Raw genomic sequence first — 23,230 nt, 5'->3', positions numbered from 1 at the left:
TATAGATACACAGTTTGTGTTATAGACACACAGTTTGTGTTATAGACACACAGTTTGTGTTATAGATACACAGTTTGTGTTATAGACACACAGTTTGTGTTATAGAACACAGTTTGTGTTATAGATACACAGTTTGTGTTATAGACACACAGTTTGTGTTATAGACACACAGTTTGTGTTATAGACACACAGTTTGTGTTATAGACACACAGTTTGTGTTATAGATACACAGTTTGTGTTATAGACACACAGTTTGTGTTATAGATACACAGTTTGTGTATAGACACACAGTTTGTGTTATAGACACACAGTTTGTGTTATAGATACACAGTTTGTGTTATAGACACACAGTTTGTGTTATAGACACACAGTTTGTGTTATAGATACACAGTTTGTGTTATAGACACACAGTTTGTGTTATAGACACACAGTTTGTGTTATAGATACACAGTTTGTGTTATAGACACACAGTTTGTGTTATAGACACACAGTTTGTGTTATAGATACACAGTTTGTGTTATAGACACACAGTTTGTGTTATAGACACACAGTTCTCTTCCCCACACGGGATCATTACAGATATAACTCTTACGATGTTGCAGAACTCTGGTAGAAATGTCATTGGATTTGGGATGAGACTTGTGTTTTGCAGTACGGAAATGTGAAGGGAGTCACGCAGACCGGAACCCGCCAGAACGGTACCCGCAGGACGGAACCCGCAGACTGGTACCCACAGATCGGTACCCGCAGGACTGGTACCCGCAGACTGGTACCCGCAGAACGTACCCGCAGGACGGAACCCGCAGACTGGTACCCGCAGAACGGTACCCTCAGGACGGAACCCGCAGACTGGTACCCACAGAACGGTACCCGCAAAACGGTACCCGCAGAACGGTACCGCAGACGGAACCCGCAGACTGGTACCCGCAGAACGGTACCGCAGGACGGTACCCGCAGGACGGAACCCGCAGACTGGTACCCACAGAACGGTACCCACAGAACTGTACCAGCAGAACGGTACCCGCAGAACGGTACCCGCAGAACGGTACCCGCAGGACGGTACCCGCAGACTGGTACCCACAGAACCGGTACCCACAGAACGGTACCCGCAGAACGGTACCCGCAGGACGGAACCCGCAGACTGGTACCCGCAGAACGGTACCCGCAGACTGGTACCCGCAGAACGGTACCCGCAGACTGGTACCCACAGACTGGGTACCCACAGACTGGTACCCACAGACCGGTACCCGCAGAACGGTACCCGCAGAACGGTACCCACAGACCGGAACCCACAGACCGGTACCCACAGAACGGTACCCGCAGACCGGTACCCACAGACTGGTACCCACAGAATGGTACCCACAGACGGTACCCGCAGACCGGTACCCACAGACTGGTACCCACAGAACGGTACCCGGAGGACAGTACCCAGAGGACGGTTCCCACAGAACGGTACCCGGAGGACAGTACCCGCAGGATGGAACCCGCAGGACCGTACCGCAGGACCGTACCCGCAGTCTGGTACCCACAGAACAGTACCCACAAAACGGTACCCGCAGGATGGTACCCGCAGGACGGAACACGCAGGACGGTACCCGCAGACTGGTACCCACAGAACAGTACCCACAGAACGGTACCCGCAGACCGGTACCCACAGAACGGTACCCGCAGACTGGTACCCACAGAACAGTACCCACAGATTGGTACCCACAGAACGGTACCCGCAGACTAGTATCCACAGAACGGTACCCGCAGACCGGAACCCACAGAACGGTACCCGGAGGACGGTACCCGCAGGACGGAACACGCAGGATGGAACCCACAGAACGGTACCCACAGAGGGAAAGAACCATTAGAATAACACAGATATTTGACGCGCAGATAAAGAGCTTGCGCGCTTTGCATGTGCCACGTCCCTGCTCCGCGCTTGCACGTGCCACGTCCCTGCTCAGCGCTTTGCACGTGCACGTCCCTGCTCAGCACTTGCACGTGCCACGTCCCTGCTCAGCGCTTTGCAAGTGCCACGTCCCTGCTCAGCGCTTTGCATGTGCCACGTCCCTGCTCAGCGCTTTGCATGTGCCACGCCTGCTAAGCATGGTTAGGAGAAGTTGGTGAGGAGGGAGCATGGGGAGGGAGAAGCTGGTGAGGAGGGGAGCATGGGGAGGAGAAGTTGGTGAGGAGGGGAGCATGGGGAGGAGAAGCTGGTGAGGAGGGGAGCATGGGGAGGAGAAGCTGGTGAGGAGGGGAGCATGGGGAGGGAGAAGCTGGTGAGGAGGGGAGCATGGGGAGAGAAGCTGGTGAGGAGGGGAGCATGGGGAGGGAGAAGCTGGTGAGGAGGGGAGCATGGGGAGGAGAAGCTGGTGAGGAGGGGAGCATGGGGAGGAGAAGCTGTGAGGAGGGGAGCATGGGGTGGGAGAAGCTGGTGAGGAGGGGAGCATGGGCAGGGAGAAGCTGGTGAGGAGGGGAGCATGGGGAGGGAGAAGCTGGTGAGGAGGGGAGCATGGGGAGGGAGAAGCTGGTGAGGAGGGGAGCATGGGAGGAGAAGTTGGTGAGGAAGGGAGCATGGGGAGGAGAGATGGTGAGGAGGGGAGCATGGGGAGGGAGAAGCTGGTGAGGAGGGAGCATGGGGCGGGAGAAGCTGGTGAGGAGCGGGGCATGGGGAGGGAGAAGCTTGTGAGGAGGGGAGCATGGGGAGGAGAAGCTGGTGAGGAGGGGAGCATGGGAGGAGAAGCTGGTGAGGAGGGGAGCATGGGGAGGGATAAGCTGGTGAGGAGGGGAGCATGGGGAGGAGAAACTGGTGAGGAGGGGAGCATGGGGAGGAGAAGGTGGTGAGGAGGGGAGCATGGGGAGGAGAAGGTGGTGAGGAGGGGAGCATGGGGAGGAGAAACTGGTGAGGAGGGGAGCATGGGGAGGGAGAAGCTGGTGAGGAGGGGAGCATGGGCAGGGAGAAGCTGGTGAGGAGGGGAGCATGGGCAGGGAGAAGCTGGTGAGGAGGGGAGCATGGGGAGGGAGAAGCTGGTGAGGAGGGGAGCATGGGGAGGGAGAAGCTGGTGAGGAGGGGAGCATGGGGAGGAGAAGTTGGTGAGGAAGGGAGCATGGGAGGAGAAGCTGGTGAGGAGGGGAGCATGGGAGGGAGAAGCTGGTGAGGAGCGGGGCATGGGGAGGGAGAAGCTGGTGAGGAGGGGAGCATGGGGAGGAGAAGCTGGTGAGAAGGGGAGCATGGGGAGGAGAAGCTGGTGAGGAGGGGAGCATGGGGAGGGATAAGCTGGTGAGGAGGGGAGCATGTGGAGGAGAAACTGGTGAGAAGGGGAGCATGGGGAGGAGATGGTGGTGAGGAGGGGAGCATGGGGAGGAGAAGCTGGTGAGGAGGGGAGCATGGGGAGGGAGAAGCTGGTGAGGAGGGGAGCATGGGAGGAGAAACTGGTGAGGAGGGGAGCATGGGGAGGAGAAGCTGATGAGGAGGGGAGCATGGGGAGGGATAAACTGGTGAGGAGGGGAGCATGGGGAGGAGAAGCTGGTGAGGAGGGGAGCATGGGCAGGGAGAAGCTGGTGAGGAGGGGAGCATGGGGAGGGGAGAAGCTGGTGAGGAGGGGAGCATGGGGAGGAGAAGGTGGTGAGGAGGGAGCATGGGGAGGAGAAGCTGGTGAGGAGGGGAGCATGGGGAGGAGAAGCTGGTGAGGAGGGGAGCATGGGGAGGAGAAGCTGGTGAGGAAGGGAGCATGGGGAGGAGAAGCTGGTGAGGAGGGGAGCATGGGAAGGAGAAGCTGGTGAGGAGGGGAGCATGGGAGGAGAAGCTGGTGAGGAGGGGAGCATGGGGAGGAGAAGCTGGTGAGGAGGGGAGCATGGGGAGGAGAAGCTGGTGAGGAGGGGAGCATGGGGAGGAGAAGCTGGTGAGGAGGGGAGCATGGGGAGGAGAAGCTGGTGAGGAGGGGAGCATGGGGAGGAGAAGCTGGTGAGGAGGGGAGCATGGAAGGAGAAGCTGTGACGATCTGCATTAAGTGTCCCACAAGGCTTCCGACGCTCAGGGAGCGCCCCGCAGGCTGCTGTCCTAGTCCTGAACTTCAGCTGAGGTCTCCACGTGTTATCTTTCCAAGCGGAGAGTGATAAGGAGGGAAACACCGTAACGCCACCAGGAGGCGCCGAGCACGATAGCCCCGGGCGTCTGCTCAAACATGTCCGCAGAAGAGTCACCGCCGGAGAGAAACTCTTCCCCATTACAAGCACGCCCGGGGCGAGCACGGCGAGCAGAGGGGCGCAAACGCGTTCCTTATCTGCTTCACACTTTGCATGCACATACTCAGTGAGAAACAACAAGTGTGTAGGGTGGGGGGGGGGGGGAGGGACGCAGACAGGTCAGACAGTAGGGATATCCCTGCTTCAGCACAGGTGGCTCAATCAGTCCCTGCTTCAGCACATGTGGCTCAATCAGTCCCTGCTTCAGCACAGGTGGCTCAATCAGTCCTTGCTTCAGCACAGATGGGTCAATCAGTGGCTCAGTCGACGACTGAGCCAATGATTGAGCCACCTGTGCTGAAGCAGGGACTGATTGGACAACCTGGCCAGTTGGTGTCCCTTGAGGACTGGGGTTGTCCCTCCCTGCTCCAGAGTATAAGGATTGAGCCACCTGCGCTGAATCAGGGACTGATTGGACAACCTGGCCAGCGGGTGGCCCTTGAGGACTTGGGTTGGCCACCCCTGCTATAGAGTATAATGATTGAGCCACCTGTGCTGAAGCAGGGACTGATTGGACAACCTGACCAGCTGGTAGCCCATGAAGACGTGGGTTGTCCATCCCTGCTATAGAGTATGAGTTGACCTTCTAATGCCTGACGTCCAGACCTACAGGATTCCACATGGACCCCCCCCCCCCACCCCTGTGTCTAACCCACTGTACAAGCCACTCTCTGCTCTCTACCCCCCGTCGCTGGTGCTTCGGGAGACGCGTGACCATACTGTACCCGCTGCCGGTTTGTGGTCAAATCGTCCGCTTCTTCCTCCATGGACCGAACGGCGAGTTCCAGCTCGGCGATGCTCTGAGCGAATTCCGCCCGCATAGTCTCCAGCAGCGCGTTCTTCCCGGATACCTGCTCGCCCGCGGAAAGCTCTTTGCTGTACCTGAAATCAGAAAGGGAAAAATGAGGGGCGTCAAGAACCCCCACATCCCATAGGGGTGTGGGGGTTCATGTATGTCTGTATTAACTGGGGCACACCTATGTATGGAAGAAAATACATTCATTTTACAGCTGCAGACCAGGCAAGGTGAATTTGTTAGAATAAACCAGTTCTGTGCTATGAGAACATACTTGTGGCATTTAATAAAAATAAACCATTTTAAAGACGGTTTTTTATGTATTCTAATGTAACAAGCATCTTTGTTCCCGCAGCAACCATTTGCCAAGTCACATCCCCTTCCCCTTCTGAAACGGCATCACCCTTTTCGAGCCCCGCCCTCTCTCTAGCAGTCAACCAATTGAATCTAGCGTCCTGCCTGGTCACATGATCTTCCCCACAGAACTTTGAACTGCTGCTTTAAACCTATTAGCATTTTCTTTCTTTGCAGTATTTTCGCTGACGTTTTGCAGCCCGGAGACATGAGAAATAAAATGAGTTTCAAGAGCCCGTCGGCTTTGCACTGTGAAGCCAAATAATTGATTAAAAAATATATATATATATGTGTTTCAAGCCAGTGTCTAATGTATACTGCCGGTATATTTTGTTATTTTACATTTCCTTTAATGCTTTAATCATTAATAACTTTAATTTAATTAGTTTAATAACTTTAATAATGCTGAAAAAAAATAATGATGACAATGATTATATTAGTATTATTAATGATGTTATTATTAATGATTATATTAGTATTATCAGTGTTCGACAAACCTATACATTTGCTCGCCCCGGGCGAGTGATTTAACCCCCGGGCGAGTAAATATTGGCCCAAGCAGCACACATGTGGTACTAGGTGGCGAGTAGATTTTTTGGTGATTTGTCAACCACTGAGTATTATTAATGATTTTATTATTAATGATTATATTAGTATTAATAATAATATTATTAATAATTATAATATTTGTGATATAGTTGGGTATACGGTATATATCATAGTAATTTCTTTTCTTTTTTGCCGTTCTAAGCGATTTTGGGGGCAAAACCCTGAAAAAGATGTGACATTATTAAGCCAATAAAATGATCGCTTGACGCGTCTCAGAACGCCACCCTGCCCTTCCCCGTTATCTCTTAGCAAACCGTGCTTCCGCTGCAGCCGGGGATTCTGGGTAATGACAGGCACACGAGCGCTCACAGTGCAGGGGGGTGGGGGAGCCTCTTACCTTCTGCGTCCCCTCAGCGTCCCGTCGTCATGGCAACGCAGCGCCGCAGTGCGCCCCGTTGTCGTGGCAACGCGACTCCGTTTGACATTTCGCCGCTATGGCGAGGGGAGCCCGCACGTGGAGATCCCGCCGTGAGAAGGTAAGAGTTGTTACCCTCCCCCGCCCCTGCGGCAAACCAGTTTAATTGTTGCGGAGAAGCGCGCAAACGGCGGAGATCGGCGCGCCCCGTCCCGCCCGGTACCCCTCGGCGCTTTTACACATAAACGAGGGTAATGATAAGAGTTCGAAATAAATCAAATAAAAACCTTTCTCTGAGAGACGCGAGATCCGCGCTGCATCGATCGACTCCCAGGTACAGGTGGGCGTTTTCCATCACCGCGTCACAGATCTGGGGGGGGGGGGGTGACAAAGAGAAATGGCGAGGATGTGAAGCCCACGGAGACGAAACCTTCAGCGTCCGGTAACTGCCGCTTGAAATGTGTGATTCATACAGCGGGCGCGCGGTTTATTCACAGCAGAGAACGCGACGCTAGATTCGCGGTGGATGACAACAAGACCGTGTGCTTCGCCAGCGTTTGGGCCATTTCTGCTAAGGGGCGCTAAGCCGTCCCTTGTCCTCGTCACTCTTGCTCTTTCAGCTCATGTGACGGATGATGCAGACGATATCCCGACTTGAATTGGCACGTTTCACAGAAATATGTGTTACTTCACGCACACCCCAAGGTGTTTTAATCTTTACTAAAAGCGGCAAAACATGTTAAATCTGATATATTTTCTTTTAAATAAATCAGTTCTGCAGCATTATATAATAGACTTTATTCTATTTTAATTATTCAACTCTTAATGCCTTTTTTAATGAGTTTTAAAGCATCCGTTGATGTCTATAGCAGGTGTTAACCCGCCTCCCCCAGCAGTGCAAGATTTTGCAACACTTTCCTGTGTGTGATCATTTGTTGCCAGTGTTCCAGCAGTTAGAGCTACGAGTTGCAACAGTAGTCAATGTTAACGTAGTGATATCAGGATACATTGCAGCTGCCGAGTTACCGAAGCGGCCATTTCGTTAGGCACACAATCAGGATTCTGCCAGATTTATAACAGGCGCGCCCACCATTTTGCCGGTTTAGGTAAGAATGAGGAATGATACGTCGTCACACGCTTTGCATACACAAATAATAAAGTAATAAAATAAATGCCCTAATTCACAAAGAACAAAAACATTTCCATTTCCATCTGAATTTCCACCTTGAATGTTTGTACATACAGCTCAACCCCGCTATAGCGCGATCCGCTACAACGCGGATCCGCCTATAACGCGGTGCACGCGTGGCTCCCAATTTTTCGTAATTATGGATACTTTACAACACGATTATTGGTATATTAAATACTTTGTTGTACAACGCACACAATAGTACATTATTTCTAAACGCCATCCGCTTATAACGCGGTGTGATTCTTTGGACCCCAAGAACAGCGTTATAAGGGGGCCGAGCTGCACAAGGAATGAGGGCGTAAAAATCAAGCCTTTTCCTTTTGGGAAGACAGTAAGAGTTCCTCATAATATACGCTCCCATTCTTGGCTGTCTCAAGGCAGCGCAGAGCGCGCCAGAACCATTTAGCACGGTAATTACTCTCTGATGCAACTCCTCTCCTATAATTGATGTCTGCGAAAGATAAAAACCGTTTTGTAACATTGTGTAACTCGTGTGAATTTGATTCTCTCAGGGCGATGTTAATACCGGGACGTGCCTTGTTTTGCTATACTATCAATTATATCAGAAAATCATTATAGGCTTGTTCACAAATCGGGAGCGACAGCCGCCAACGCACGAGAGGCATTCGCGTATTTCACGTGGGGATCCCCCCCCGTCGTGAGTGCAGTCACACATCCAGTTTGCCGTCCTGTCTTAAACCCCATGATCTCTCAGCATACAGTGCTTCCGCTGCCGCTAGGGATTCTGGGTAACAAAATGAGGGCTTGTAGGCAGCAGGCTTAACAATAGTGCCCAATGTCAAGCCGTAGCTGCAAAGGCAAACAAGATCTTATCTTGCATTAAACGGGCAATGGATGGAAGGGAAGTAAACATAATGAGGCCCCTTTACAAAGCATTAGTAAGACCTCGCCTTGAGTATGGAGTACAGTTTTGGGCACCACTCGTTAGAAAGACATTATAGAACTAGAGAGAGTGGGAGGGGGGTGGGGGGTTTCTTTCCTGCACAATGTGGGGGCAATTCATTGCCAGGCACGATGTACAACTTACACTGTGTACAAGACTTTTGCTCTCTTGCACCTTGTCTTTCCAGTTAGAAACTTCGGACGCGCTGTTCTCCAACTGCTCTTCAATCGTCTTTTCCAACAGGAGGTTGGACTCTTCCAGGCGGAAACAGTGGCTCATAAACTCCGCCAGTCTGACGTTGAGCTGTCTCATGGTCCCTTGGGGATCGGAAATGGCGGACCAGCCTCGGAACAAGTTGCGTCTTGCAGGGTGAACTCCATTTTCTGTACCCTCCACCGTCCAGTCACTTGGGAATGGTTTCAGTGGATCTAGAAAGGGACAACAATGCATTAAATTCTTCTTTCTTTAAAATATATATTATAATATCTATATATATATTTTTGAAAACGTTGTATGTACTGTCCCAAAGGCCAATCTGATTGGTCAGTTGGTCTGTCACTCACCCTCTGGCGAATCAGATTGGTCCGTGGACCAGCCCCGCCCCGCACGCCTCATTGGTCACACTCACCCGCCGCCGACACAGCTACCAACGCTGCCCGCTCCTCGGTGCCGCCGCCGCCTCACCTCTCCCCACATTCCCCCTCCCCCCCACACCCACAGCAAACCCCAGCCTCTGCACCGCTACCCACGGCCAGCGGCGCCCGCTCCTCGGCACCACAGCCTCACCTCAAACGCCCCCCCTCCTCCACCTCACCTCTCAACACGCCGCCTCCCGCCCGCAAAACTCCCGCCGCCTCCCGCCGAGTAACCGACGCCGCCGCCTCTCACACGCCGCTGCCGCCTCACATATTACCGCTGGGAGCGCCATCAGCCAGGTACCTCATCATTCCCCCCTCCCGCCCCCCGCGGCTGGGCCTGGAAGCCGGGTGGCGCCAGCAGCTATCACCACCGCCCAAAAACCACACCCTCCCCCCCCCGCGGCCGAGGTGGCGCCAGCAGGTATGGACCTCCCCCTCCCCCCAGACCAGCGGCCAGGCCGGGAAGCCGGGAGCGCGAGCAGCTATCAATAACCACCCCCACCCCCCCTTCGCGGCAGGGCAGAGGAAAAAGCAGGGGGGGGCACACAACAACAAACTGACTGACACACGAAGTGCAACACAAACTGCCTGTCTGAAACACACACACACACACACACTAACTGACGCACACACACTGACTGACGCACACACACACACACACACTGACTGACGCACACACACTGACTGACGCACACACACACACACATTGACTGACGCACACACACACTGACTGACGCACACACACACACACACTGACTGCCGCACACACACACACTGACTGCCGCACACACACACACACACTGACTGCCGCACACACACAAACACAGACTGACTGACAAACACACACACTGACTGCCACACACAGACACACACACTGACTACACGCACACACACACTGACTGACGCACACACACACTGACTGACGCACACACACACTGACTGCCGCACACACACACACACACTGACTGCCGCACATACACACACACTGACTGCCGCACACACAAACACAGACTGACTGACAAACACACACACTGACTGACGCACACACACACACACTGACTGACGCACACACACACTGACTGACGCACACACACACTGACTGACGCACGCACACACACACTGCATGAAGCTGTGGGAGCGGAGGGGGGGTGGAGGGGGGGAAAGGGGAGCGGAGGGGGGGGAAAAGGGAGCGGAGGGGGGGAAAGGGGAGCGGAGGGGGGGAAAGGGGAGCGGAGGGGGGGGAAAGGGGAGCGGAGGGAAAGGGGAGCGGAGGGGGGGGAAAGGGGAGCGGAGGGGGGGAAAGGGGAGCGGAGGGGGAAGGGGGGGGGAGGCGGTGGGAAGGGGGGGGGGAGGCGGTGGGAAGGGGGGGGAGGCGGTGGGAAGGGGGGGGAGGCGGTGGGAAGGAGGGGGGAGGCGGTGGGAAGGGGGGGGGAGGCGGTGGGAAGGGGGTGGGGAGGCGGTGGGAAGGGGGTGGGAAGGGGGTGGGGAGGCGGTGGGAAGGGAGGCGGTGGGAAGGGATGGGGTGGGAAGGGGCGGTGGGAAGGGGGGGGCGGTGGGAAGGGGGGGGGCGGTGGGAAGGGGGGGTGGGAAGGGGGGGGGGCGGTGGGAAGGGGGGGGCGGTGGGGAGGGTGGTGGGGGGGGACGGTGGGAAGGGGGGGGGTGGTGGGAAGGGGGGAGGGGAGGCGGTGGGAAGGGGGAGGGGAGGCGGTGGGAAGGGGGGGGAGGCGGTGGGAAGGGGGGGGGAGGCGGTGGGAAGGGGGAGGGGAGGCGGTGGGAAGGGGGAGGGGAGGCGGTGGGAAGGGGGAGGGGAGGCGGTGGGAAGGGGGGAGGGGGGGCAGTGGACAGGAAGGGGGGGCAGTGGACAGGAAGGGGGGGCAGTGGACAGGAGGGGGGGGGCAGTGGACAGGAGGGGGATGCAGTGGACAGGAGGGGGGGCAGTGGACAGGAGGGGGGGGCAGTGGACAGGAGGCGGGGGCAGTGGACAGGAGGGGGGGCAGTGGACAGGAGGGGGATGCAGTGGACAGGAGGGGGGGCAGTGGACAGGAGGGGGGGGCAGTGGACAGGAGGGGGGGGCAGTGGACAGGAGGGGGGGCAGTGGACAGGAGGTGGGGGGCAGTGGACAGGAGGGGGGGGGCAGTGGACAGGAGGGGGGGGGGCAGTGGACAGGAGGGGGGGGGGCAGTGGACAGGAGGGGGGGGGCAGTGGACAGTAGGGGGGGCAGTGGACAGTAGGGGGGGCAGTGGACAGGAGGGGGGGCAGTGGACAGGAGGGGGGGGCAGTGGACAGTGGACAGGAGGGGGTGGACAGTGGACAGGAGGGGGGGGCAGTGGACAGTGGACAGGAGGGGGTGGACATTGGACAGGAGGGGGTGGACAGTGGACAGGAGGGGGGGGGCAGTGGACAGGAGGGGGGGCAGTAATAATACAGAAAAACAAACAATTGGGGTACATTTATTCATTTTAGAAGCATAAAAGTATTAGTACATCACAGTTTCTCAATAGCTTTTTTGGGGGTTGTATTTCCCAATAAAACGGGGCAATCTTATATGTTTTTTGTTACTAAATCAGTTCTGCAGCATTAGTTAATAGTGACTGTTTATTTATTTATATTCAACTCTTAATACCATGTTTAATGCGTTTTGATACACTGAGCATCCTGAGCATTTCTACAGCAGGCATTCAGCCCACCTCCCCCAGCAGCGCGAGATCTTTGCAACACTTTCCTGTGTGTGAAAACATGTCACCAATGTTCCCAGCAGCTTGAGCTGCACGCTGCAACAATATACAATGCTACCTTAGTAATATCAAGGAGGAAACCTGTGTAGCTGCTTTAAGTAAACGGAGGCGCGTGGTACATTATTGACGGTAAGTCGCTATACGCCAGTAACAGCAATATATATTCTGTACATATATTAAAAAAAATATATATATATAACGCCCTGTAACGTAGACACAACGTTGTCATACAGCAGTCCTCATTGAACGGGCCGTATATTAACATAACCTGTTTACTCTCTGATCCTTTCCAGGTGAAATAAACGAGAACTAATTTGACGTGAGTATCCGAGCGCAATAATTAAAGTTTGCGATCGTTACTTTCTTTTTTCGGTTCCCGATCGAGCCGCCTGGAATATAGAGTATATAGATTACAGATCGGTCCGCCCATAGTAACATAACAAAGCACGACAAATGAATACCGCTCCCTTAATTACACACTTGCTTATTCTGCGCTCGTTGTGTTTGACATGAATATGTGTTCCCTTTGCTTCAATTAAATACAGCGTGGAGAATTTGGATATTAGAGGCCAATTAGCATGAGTACATTCCCCAACCTGCGGCCAGAAAGCTGATGTCTCGCACTTTGCTGAAGCAGGGGGTTCTCAACTTCAGTCCTCAAGCTTCCCCCTCCACAACAGGTCAGGTTTTCAGCACAGGGGGGGGGCTCAATCAGTGGCTCAGCCCCCCTCTGTGCTGAAGCAGGGGCTGATTGAGCCACCTTTGCTGAAGCAAGGGCTGATTGATCCACCTGTGTGCTGATGCAGGGGCTGATTGAGCCACCTGCGCTGAAGCAGGGGCTGATTGAGCCACCTATGCTGAAGCAAGGACAGATTGATCCACTTGTGTGCCGATGAAGCGGCTGATTGAGCCTCCCTGCGCTGAAGCAGGGGCTGATTGAGCCTCCCTGTGCTGAAGCAGGGATATCCTTAAATATAAAAGTACCTGCATGGTGGCTGCTAGAACAGGGGTTTCCCGCCCGGGTACGATCACGTTTGGCAGGGGACTTGTGCTGCCGGGACCAGCTTATTTCCAGTGAATATTGAATATATGTGCGAGGCAAACGTATGCGCTTTCACTTTCTTCCAGGTGTGTATCTTGGGAGGGGTTTGCCTGCGTTTCTAATCTTATATACTCCGGTTACATGTTCAGTGACAGGGAAATAGTTCCCCGCAGCTGCACATGTTGACACAATAACAATGTTACAAGATCTTTAAACTGATTATTTCGGGGGGTCGTCCTCGTGAGGACCACAAAAGTCCCCCCCCTCTGGCCACGTCTGAAGTTCACATGTTAGCCGTGGAAGGGCACTGGTTCTCTTGCAGGTAAGTTATACCTGCGATTGAACCACGGGAGGCGTGGGAGGTGAAGACGGGAGACATTTTGGAGATAATAAATGTCGGCTTTTATCACGCCAAAGTGCAGCAACAACAAAAAAAAAAACGGCTTTTCCTCAGCCAAGGTGCAGCAAAAAGGCAGGTCAGCAATATATAGGGTAGGGCTTCCCTCGGCCAACGTTTGGTTACCCCAGCGTATGAAGTCCATATACATCTATAGGCGTCGATATAGATATCTGGCGTCCCTTGGCGTCAAGGACACGGGGATATGGCTCGCACTCCCTGGTGTTCCTAGGGGTCAAGGACGCGCATGCGTGGTCCGTACGCAGAGCCACGGAGAGAGACAGACAAACCGTTCCCTTTCCTGCCTTCCTCCAGGCAGGGATTAACTCTTAGGCTGCGCTTATAGTGCCCAGCGACGCGACGTCGCGGCAAAACAAATACATTGAATCCGTCGCATGCGCTTATAGTAAGGGCGGCGGACCGGCCAAAAATTTGGAAGCCGTTGAAATTTGATTTGGTGAGAGAGTCGCCACGTGTGACTGTCTCTACACCAATCACAGAGCGCCTACTGCACTCTGCCCGCTCCCCCTTCGTGATGTCACTGGCCTTGTCGCCAGCGACGTCGCTCCAAACTAAAGTGCAACTTTCGGCAGTGGCGACGGGTGACGTCATTGGTCACCATCACTGTAAACGTGGCCTTACGTGGACGACAAACCACAGCTCTAGCTGTTCCTAACATTCTTGCCCCCCGGTTACATGACACCTCACAGGTCCCGGAAACATTCCACGGGGGGAATTTGGAGCGATGATGATGAAGGAACAAAAACCGATGAAGGATAGGAACAATACGACATCCTTAAAATGTAAATTTAAAAAAAAAGCACGACAGGGGAAACTGATAAAATATTAACATAACATGTTGAAAACGAACGCCGTTCGAAAACAGTAACTTCTGTAACCATCAAAAACATTCAAAATCGACCAGGTCAATGACAACGATCGAATTCAAAAGAAATGTCAGTTATTCCACCTCAAATCTGGGCGCGTCGTCGCTCGGTTTCAGAGAACCATTAAATAAAACCCGGTCGCTGCAAACGATGGTATTTCCGGAGTTAAAATTAACACCTGGAATTGTTTTGGGTTTTTTTTCTAATGCATAAAACACGGAGGAATAATGATACCGGGTTCGCAAAACATGGCGCCTGCGTTTATGCGTCCTCCAAGGCACTCCTTCCCATATGTTCCGTATCACCTCTTGATCTTGAGTGCAAGCTCTCTGGCTCAGGGAGATCCTGTCCTTATTTGTACGTCACTCTGTGGATAATAATAGCATGTTCTTGTATAGCGCTGCAAGTTTTACGTAGCGCTTTACAGAGACATTTTGCAGGCACAGGTCCCTGTCCCATAGAGCTTACAATCTATGTTTTTGGTGCCTGAGGCACAGGGAGATAAAGTGACTTGCCCAAGGTCACAAGGAGCCGATACCGGGAATTGAACCAGGCTCCCCTACTTCACACTCAGTGCCAGTCAGTGTCTTTACTCGCTGAGCCGCTCCCTCTCCTGCTTCACACTCAGTGTCAATCAGTGTCTTTACTCACTGAGCCGCTCCTTCCCCTGCTTCACACTCAGTGCCTTTCAGTGTCTTTACTCACTGAGCCACTCCCTCTCCTGCTTCACACTCAGTGCCAGTCAGTGTCTTTACTCACTGAGCCGCTCCTTCTCCTCCTTCACACTCTGTGCCAGTCAGTGTCTTTACTCACTGAGCCGCTCCTTCTCCTGCTTCACACTCAGTGCCAGTCAGTGTCTTTACTCACTGAGCAGCTCCTTCTCCTTCTTCACACTCTGTGCCAGTCAGTGTCTTTACTCACTGAGCCGCTCCCTCTCCTGCTTCACACTCAGTGTCAGTCAGTGTCTTTACTCACTGAGCCGCTCCTTCGCCTGCTTCACACTCAGTGCCAGTCAGTGTCTTTACTCACTGAGCCGCTCCTTCTCCTGCTTCACACTCAGTGCCAGTCAGTGTCTTTACTCACTGAGCCGCTCCTTCTCCTGCTTCACACTCAGTGCCAGTCAGTGTCTTTACTCACTGAGCCACTCCTTCTCCTTGATGCAATGGATGTCACTGCGCCGTGGTATATGCTGGTGCTTTACAAAGACACGAAGACAATCATACCTTGACGTTGAGACACATTTGTTCTAAGTGACCTGCGTGGTGTCAATCTGATTTCCGAGCTGTGTACATCACCCTCCGTGTATCTAACTCTACGGTATCTGGTTACACGTGGACTACGGACCACCAGTTTCTGGTGGTAACCCATCCAAGAGAAGATAAGTCTCCAATACTTACCGAAGGGCCAGGAACCCAGGTGGGACGGCCAGCTGCGTCTTGTTCTCCACCATAAAAGAGACCCCCGGAGAGTCAGCTTATTTCTTTCAAATCTCGACAGCCGTACACACGTTGCTTCGAAGGGCTGCCACGCTGGACACCACGGAAAGTTTACTTTCCACAGGAATGCGGCTTGTCAGAATTGTGTCTGGTTGGGGAATGCAGCCCGTCAGGTTTTTTAACCAGTTTTAACTAATCTTTGACATGTCGCAGATAATTTCATGGTAGGGCTGGGATATACTGCGTGAACAGCTGCTGATAGGATAGATAGCCCCTATATTACAATAAGTACAGAACAGGTCGGCTGTATTTTGGGTTACTCTTTGGGGTTCGGCCTTCCTGCGATGACCACTTCCTGTGCCGGACGATGGGTCGAGACGTCGCCACTGCCAAGGCAGTGTTGGAGTACTGGATGCTAATTGTTTGTAGCCGACGGCTTTATTCTTGGCGGTGAAGCGAATCAAATTGATCGGCTTTAACCCATTGGGTGCTCGATAGCGTTGGTGTCGCGTCGTGGGGTGTGGCTCTCCCAGGGGGGGCCCACGAAGTAGTAGTCACGTCATATGCTATATGCTCATTTTGTAGGGGAAGGTTGCGTTGTGCGTTCGTGCGGAACGGAAGAGAACGCCTCCTCCTTTCAGTTCAGTGACGCGGCGATGACATGGCTGCGACGTCTCCGGAGGGGAGCCGCCGCCCTTATTCTCATATAAGTAACCATGGAGCTTCATATAGTATACTGAGTATGTTACAATGGCCGTCAAAAGGAGTCACTGCTATGAGAGTTTACCATCTTCTCCTTGGACGTAGGGAGATGGCATGACTTACCCAAGGTCTTACGGAGCTAGTTCCCGATTTTTGGATCTCCTACTGTATGTCAACGGCCGGTGTCAAGAATTGGGCCACTCCTCGTCCCTAATCCAAACAACCAGTATTGTGGGAAGCTCAGAGGCATAAATATTTACTTCATTTAGAAACCCAGGCACGCCAAGAGGTTCCAGGACTGAGGCACTGACCAGGGCCCAAGGCTAGCAGCTTTACCAGAGGGTGCGGGCAGTTTGTAGGAATGGGCTGACCAGAGGGGAACTGGACGATTACATCATCGTATAAACCTGTTCAGGTAGAGCGGTTGTTCTCAACCTTTTCTGAGCAGGGGCACCCCTGAATGGTTCTTAAAATCTCGGGGCATCCTTCTCTGGAGACCCTCACTCATCCCCCCCTCGCTTACGTGCCACACACTCACCCTCCTTTTCACAAGCACACCCCACAACACACTCACCCATCCACTTCTTCCACACTCTACTCACATCATACGAAATACCCAATTATCATATTACTTTGTCAGATCAAGTGCCGGACACTTACAGCGCTCGCACGAAATTAACTTCAGAAGAATAGACCAGGCCATAAATATGGTGCATGATAAAGTTTATTGGATAGTAAAAGCAGATAGATGTGTCCCCTTTTCCCCGTCGCTTTAAGCAACTCCATTAAGGAAGCAGAATATTCCCAACAGATCTTTGCATTGTTACAGAGATAAATGCGTCGGTGTCGCCTAATCCCACGTGAAACGCGTGAGGCTTCTCCCGCTTATGATTTCAGCTTCTCCTCCGTTTCATTCACTTGCTGTGAGACAATCTTGCCGTTCACCACCTCCTCCACTATGGTTCTCACTTTGCGGGTTTTGTTGGACTCTGCCAGGCGAACAGAAACAGGTGTTAACAATCCCAATAGGGGCAATAAAAAAATATACATTTCACAGCAGTTTGATTGGTGACACTACTGAAGACCACCTCAAGTGGGGGTACTTATTCCGAGCCAGACACACAAATGTCTCAGAGAAGCCTGGCTAGGGGAACTATATTTATGGATTTCTAATTGTTGGTAAATGAATGTCTGGGCAGTGGCAGATATTGGGTATCATCATTGGTCTAGAGTCGACATTGGTGGTTCATTGGTCTCCATCATCTACACATTGGTAGATCATTGGTCTCCACCATCTACACATTGGTAATCATTGGTCTCCACCATCTACACATTGGTGATCACCCAGACAGATGGGAGACCCTCCTGTGGTCTTGTGCAAATGATGAGGATATTTATTTAGAACAGATCAACATTTCGGCGCCTATCAGAGAAAAGTCCATCTAGGGACCGCAAAGCTGATCCGTTCCAAATAACTATCTTCACCATTTGCACAAGGCCACTGGGGGCCTCCCATCTGTCTCTACGATGACACTTCTTCCTAATATTGCGGAGATACGTGCGCCCGTGGCAGAGTGAGAACGACTGGAATCGGGAGTGTTCCTCGTCCTGTTGGACCACGTTGGTAAGGGCATATTCATTATTGCTTTACTTCTCCGCCATCGGATATAAATATCCTTCTTCCGCCTTCTCTACGGGTGGCCTGATCACCTAGTTTACCAAAAGTAACTGGTTAATCGACACACACCACCGCGCAAACATACCTTTCACTTGCGGTTGTTGCCATCTGCAAAGACAAAAACGGGACATTTCAGTAAAGATCTTGCCATTTATACGGCGTTCTCCAGATTCTCGCTAGTGTCGGCCATGGAGACATCTAGATTTTGTCACTTCCCGCCCCCCCCAAAATGAAGTATATGGGCTTGTTTCCCCCACACCGCTTACTTACGCTTCCCCATCCAGTAGCCGGCGGTAAGTCTCAATCTCCATTTCCAGACGGGTCTTGATATCCAGGAGAATGTTGTACTCTGAATTCTGGCGCTCCATGTCCCCCCGGACCTGGCCCAGCTGCTCCTCCACACTTCCCACACACGCCTGCAGCTGGGCGAGCTGCGCACTGAAGCCGCACTCCGTCTCCGCCAGCGAGCACTCCAGGGACTTCTTCTGTTTCAACGCAAGATGAATCCAGTTGTTACAATTATTATAACTTCTATTATGATTATTACTATTATTATTATTACTATTATTATTATTACTATTATTATTACTATTATTATTATTACTATTATTACTACTACTATTATTATTACTATTATTATTATTATTATTACTATTATTATTATTACTATTATTATTACTATTATTATTTCTACTATTATTACTATTATTATTACTACTATTTTTATTATTATTACTATTATTATTACTGTTACTATTATTATTACTGTTATTATTATTACTATTATCATTACTACTATTATTATTATTACTATTATAATTACTACTATTATTATTATTATTATTATTATTATTATTATTATTATTATTATTATGGGTGATGGTGAGAAAAGGACCACATTGGTTACAAGAAGGTATAAGATGTCCGTCCTGTGAGTGTTGAACTTAGAACTAGCAAAGAACGTGAGCGGGTCCCACCGTGTCTGTATAACAAAGCAATGCCCCCGTGCAAGACTTATATAGGCGGCTTCCTACCGGTCTCTGCATAAATATGGAAAAAGAGGCCGATTCGTGACCTTATTGACTAAGGCAGAGAGATACCTATTCTCAGGGATCAGCCGTGCGGCTGGACCATACTCCATCCTGATATATACTCCATCCCACAACGAGCAGCCACGTTACCTTTTGTTTTAACATTGCCCCTTATTCCCGTGTTTGCCCCTACGTGGTATGTAACTCTGTGTATGTAATTATCTCATCTCTGTGCCCCCTTTGTACCTCGCGGCGGAGTATGTTGGCGCTTCACACATAACGGATAAGAATAGTATTAGTTCTCCACAGATAAAGTGATGGTCCTCCGAGACCCGACCGGTTTCTTCTTCCTCACGTTTCCCGGGTTCCGGGAGAAGAAAGACCTTACCAGTGAGAGCTGGGCCTGAAGCTCGATCTCCAGCTCCTGCAGCGAGCGCCTCAGGTCGTTCAGCCGGCATCTGGTGGACTCCGCCATCTCGCTGCTACTGGAAATCTCCCGCTTCAGCTCGGTGCTCTTAAACAACAAGGGAAATCATGGGGAAATCGGTGGATGTGGTCTGCGTTAGGATATAATGACCTTTTGGTGTTTCAATCCTGTCTCCCGCACTGCCTCGCACCTCGGGAACGCCCTTCCCCTCAACACCCGGCTGGCGCCCTCTCTACCCACCGTTAGGACCTTTCCTTAAAACACACCCCTGTAACGAAGCCCTCGGGAAGCTCCGTGGCTGATACTGCACATCTCGCAGGAACTGACCGTGCCCCCCTGCAGACGCACTTCCCAGAACCCCCTCCTCCTGTCTCTGTACGTTCCCCCCACTTACCACTTAGAGTGTGAGCTCTTCGGGGCAGGGACTCCTATTCCTAATGTTAGTTTTATGTCAGTAGGACTTATTCCCCATCCTGTGTTATATTATTATATCACGTGTGTTACTGCCGTGACGCGCTGTGTACCTGGATGGGGCTATACGGATAACGATATACACGCATACAACAAAGAACAATGTGCAGTTACGTGCCTTAGTTTGGGGAAGGAGAAACTGTACAGATTAGGGTAACAGAATAGAGACTGTTAGAGGGGGGTATCAGGGCAGGTGTGAAACAAGAGGGTCAGGTTTATAGCGGATGAAGGTGCTGTGTAGGAGCTTAGAAAGGGGGCAGACTTCTTGCACGGTTCCTACACTCAAACTACCACAACATCTAATCGGAGAATGGCTACGTTACTCCGTCAGGGGGGGGCAGTGTTGGGAAGGTGGGTACCTTCTCATTAAACCGGTCCTCCGCTTTCTGCCGATTCTGCTCGGCCATTACTTCGTACTGCGCTCTCATGTCGCTGAGAAGTTTGCTGAGGTCGATTCCGGGAGCCGCGTCCATCTCCACGTTAATCTCCCCTTTCTGCCCCTTCAGGGCGTTCATTTCCTGCGCGGGAGGTGGGAGAATAGTGCGTCAGGTCGCCGGGCGGACAATGCGAAACGTAGCGAGGCGAAGGATATACCGGTCCATATTTACTAGCCGGTCCATAAGACGCCTGCCGGCGCTGGAAGAAACCTTAGAACCCATTCAAGTCAATTGGCTGATGACCCCTTAGAAAATACGTCCCAATATCTTTGTTATAAAAATATATACAGGCGTAGCCCAACTTACTGTCCCTGCAGCCGAGAAAAGCCGCGGCAATGTAACCATGGCGATGTAACCGCGGGGATGTAACCGTGGGGATGTAACCGCGGAATCCCCTGGGCATTAACACAGCGGGAGGTCCGATACAAAGTATGGACCCCCCACAGGTCACCGCGAGTTTTACCTTCCCCAAAGCCGCGGCATTTCACCGTATTTCCCCCCCCCCCCCCCGCGCGCGTCTCCGGGGAGACAGGAAGTCTGGGAGAAATGACCCACCTCCTCGTGGTTACGCTTCAGACAAGCGAGCTCTTCCTCCAGACTCTCCAGCTGAGGCCCCAGGTTCGACCTTGCGAAGGTCAACTCGTCCAGCCCCCTGCGCAGGCCGGTAACGTCCGACTCCACGCTCTGGTGGAGGCACAGCTCGTTCTCATACCTGAAACGCAGCGGGAAGGTGTCTACGAAACGTCCGTGTGAACGCACAGATACATTGTGAGCCGTTCCGGTCAGGCATAAAACGGCGGGTTCTCGGACATTGCGGCAGAATTCTTTGTATACTTACTTAACCCTAAAATCGTCAGCAGCCAGCTTGGCGTTCTCGACCTGCAGCACGACTCTGGCATCGTCCGCACTTTGAGCCAGGATCTGGGGAGACATATACCCCAGGGAATTTGGATTCTGTTGGGACCTTTTCTTGCCTCTGTGCCAGTTTGGCAAGCTACCCGTCTATCTGAACGAGCTCCTCACCCCTACCACACGAAGCGCTTATCATCTGAGATCTGACTCCAAAAGACTGTTCATGGTCCCAAAGCTCAACAAAGTATCCGGCCGCTCCTCCTCCTCTTACCGTGCACCCCAAAACTGGAACAGTCTGCCGGAGACTCTCACAGCCGCCACCAGGCTAAGTTCTTTCATAACTAAAGCTGTCTCACATTTTTTACTTGGTCTGTAACTGTTACATACGCCTATAATATATATTATCTGTAACTGTTACATACGCCTATAATATATATTATCTGTAACTGTTACATACGCCTATAACATATATTATCTGTAACTGTTACATACGCCTATAACATATATTATCTGTAACTGTGACATACGCCCATAATATATATTATATCTAACTGCGCATGCAATGTCTACATATACATATGTATATAATGTATACCCTGTTCATTTAATGTAACCATGTATTGTTACCATAACTCTGTGCCCAGGACATACCTGAAAACTAGAGGTAACGCTCAATGTATTACTTCCTGGTAAAACATTATATAAATATACATACAGTGTTATATAATGTACATGAACTATATACCCTACTACATGGAATAAAGCATCTCACCTTATTTCTGAGCTCCTCAATGACCAGGAAATAATGACTGTAGTCCACTCTCTTCGGTTGGTGCTGAATATACCACTCCTTGATTTGACATTCCAGGTCCGCGTTGGCTTCTTCTAAGGCGCGCACCTTGTTCAGATAGGAGGCCAGCCGGCCGTTTAGGTTCTGCATGGTCTCCTTCTCCCCCCCGGACAGCAGCCCGTCGTTCCCACTGAAACACCCAGCAACGACGTGTTCAGACCCCTTGGCCAACTCTGCAGCCAGACCACTGACCCTAAGGCCTCCGACACCGCCGCACACTGAGGACTTCACAGCTCCACTCTTCCACTGGCAAGACATGGTACGGGATGGTGGATCCAACTCTACGAGGGTTAGCAGGGTTCTGATCGGGAGGTACCAGTGGATGCAGGATGACATCCCCGGAGCGTATATATATAGGGTTTTCAGATGGGCGCTGTGGCTGTATTTTCCAGCCGTGCCATTAAACAGCTCGTAAATCTTGCCTGGATTAATATAAAGTGCGCGTAAAAATAATAATATTTAACCGGGCCCATTTGGTGTCAGATTAGAAACCCCGCCGGCAGCTGCCTGCTATCTTTTGATCGTGGCAGATAAATGTCTTCAATTTCATAAAAAATCAGCTGTAGTGTTTTATTTTGATGTACTTTGGAGTTTAATTGGCTTGTTAGCTCACCGTTTCGTTGTGATAATTCAGACAAGCAGCCAGTCACGCAGATAATTACGTGGCTTTTTTATTATACGGCGGATTACTAGAGAAATGTCTAAGGCATTTGAGGATTATCTAACTCCTTCCGGAGATATTCCGTGGTTGTTTTCCATGTCGGCGATCCTTCTCTCTGTGTCTTTACCCGGGGATTTTTGGGGTCTGGCAATTTGAAATGGTTATTCCCTGTAATACTGTAGGTGCCCGTGATTATTACAGATCTGACGCTATTCTCCCAGCTGTCCGTGTGCAAGGAACATCACCAACTCCCCCCCCCCCACCCTCCCTCAGTATCAAATAAAAATACTGTGTACACTATAGCAATTTATGAATGTGTAATATTGTTTCAAATGAGCCTTTCTGGTATTCCTGTATAAAGTTATTTATTTCATATCCCAAGTTGTATAATAATAGCGATAACTATAAAAAATAATGATTAATGATCCCAGTTAGGATGCAATGAAATGTTGGAGTTTAATTGCAAACACACTCGTGCACAGTTAGTGGGATGAAAAATATACAATATTTACAGCAGTTAAACACTGCGACAAGCCCTAAATG

At 51.5% G+C, this 23,230-nt stretch overlaps 2 protein-coding genes across 7 annotated transcripts in view; both read right to left on the bottom strand.

Annotated features, from left to right (window-relative positions):
- The window catches only part of LOC142473217 (uncharacterized), a 43,578-nt gene extending 21,010 nt beyond the window's left edge, over positions 1-22,568 (bottom strand). Inside the window, exons 1-9 of the mRNA XM_075580418.1 lie at positions 21,949-22,568; positions 21,163-21,245; positions 20,880-21,036; positions 20,247-20,405; positions 19,378-19,503; positions 18,229-18,443; positions 18,044-18,066; positions 17,169-17,269; positions 703-1,518 (exon numbers count right to left, since the gene is read on the bottom strand). Coding sequence (XP_075436533.1) covers positions 703-1,518; positions 17,169-17,269; positions 18,044-18,066; positions 18,229-18,443; positions 19,378-19,503; positions 20,247-20,405; positions 20,880-21,036; positions 21,163-21,245; positions 21,949-22,362 — 2,094 coding nt within the window. The 5' untranslated portion in view covers positions 22,363-22,568. The remainder of the gene's footprint in view (positions 1-702; positions 1,519-17,168; positions 17,270-18,043; positions 18,067-18,228; positions 18,444-19,377; positions 19,504-20,246; positions 20,406-20,879; positions 21,037-21,162; positions 21,246-21,948) is intronic.
- LOC142473128 (keratin, type I cytoskeletal 10-like) lies at positions 4,866-16,030 on the bottom strand. 6 transcript variants are annotated; one of them, XM_075580290.1, is made up of 4 exons: positions 15,540-16,030; positions 8,588-8,871; positions 6,635-6,717; positions 4,866-5,115 (listed from the first exon to the last, which is right to left on the bottom strand). In XM_075580290.1, the coding sequence occupies exons 2-4, from the start codon at positions 8,753-8,755 to the stop codon at positions 4,881-4,883; spliced, it is 486 nt and encodes a 161-aa protein (XP_075436405.1). In that variant the 5' UTR covers positions 8,756-8,871; positions 15,540-16,030; the 3' UTR covers positions 4,866-4,880. The 6 variants fall into 6 exon arrangements, with proteins under 6 accessions (XP_075436405.1, XP_075436406.1, XP_075436409.1 ...); XM_075580291.1 differs by lacking the exon at positions 15,540-16,030 and adding an exon at positions 15,172-15,380; XM_075580294.1 differs by lacking the exon at positions 15,540-16,030 and adding an exon at positions 14,956-15,116.
- Positions 22,569-23,230: the final 662 nt, after the last annotated feature.

The sequence above is a fragment of the Ascaphus truei genome, chromosome 23 (genome assembly GCF_040206685.1).
Source record: "Ascaphus truei isolate aAscTru1 chromosome 23, aAscTru1.hap1, whole genome shotgun sequence".
Classification (NCBI taxonomy): domain Eukaryota; kingdom Metazoa; phylum Chordata; class Amphibia; order Anura; family Ascaphidae; genus Ascaphus; species Ascaphus truei.
The sequence above is the reverse complement of the archived record's forward strand: the minus strand, read 5'-3'. Positions and strand labels throughout refer to the sequence as shown.

Bases quoted from the DNA above. Each gene is read 5' to 3' on its own strand.
- LOC142473128 (XM_075580290.1), bottom strand. From the start codon at position 8,755: ATGAGACAGCTCAACGTCAGACTGGCGGAGTTTATGAGCCACTGTTTC. The intron at 6,718-8,587 runs GTAAGTTGTACA...CCCCCCCCCCAG, and splicing joins GCAAAAGTCTTGTACACAGT to ATCTGTGACGCGGTGATGGA. The intron at 5,116-6,634 runs GTTTTTATTTGA...TTCTGATTTCAG, and splicing joins CTCGCGTCTCTCAGAGAAAG to GTACAGCAAAGAGCTTTCCG.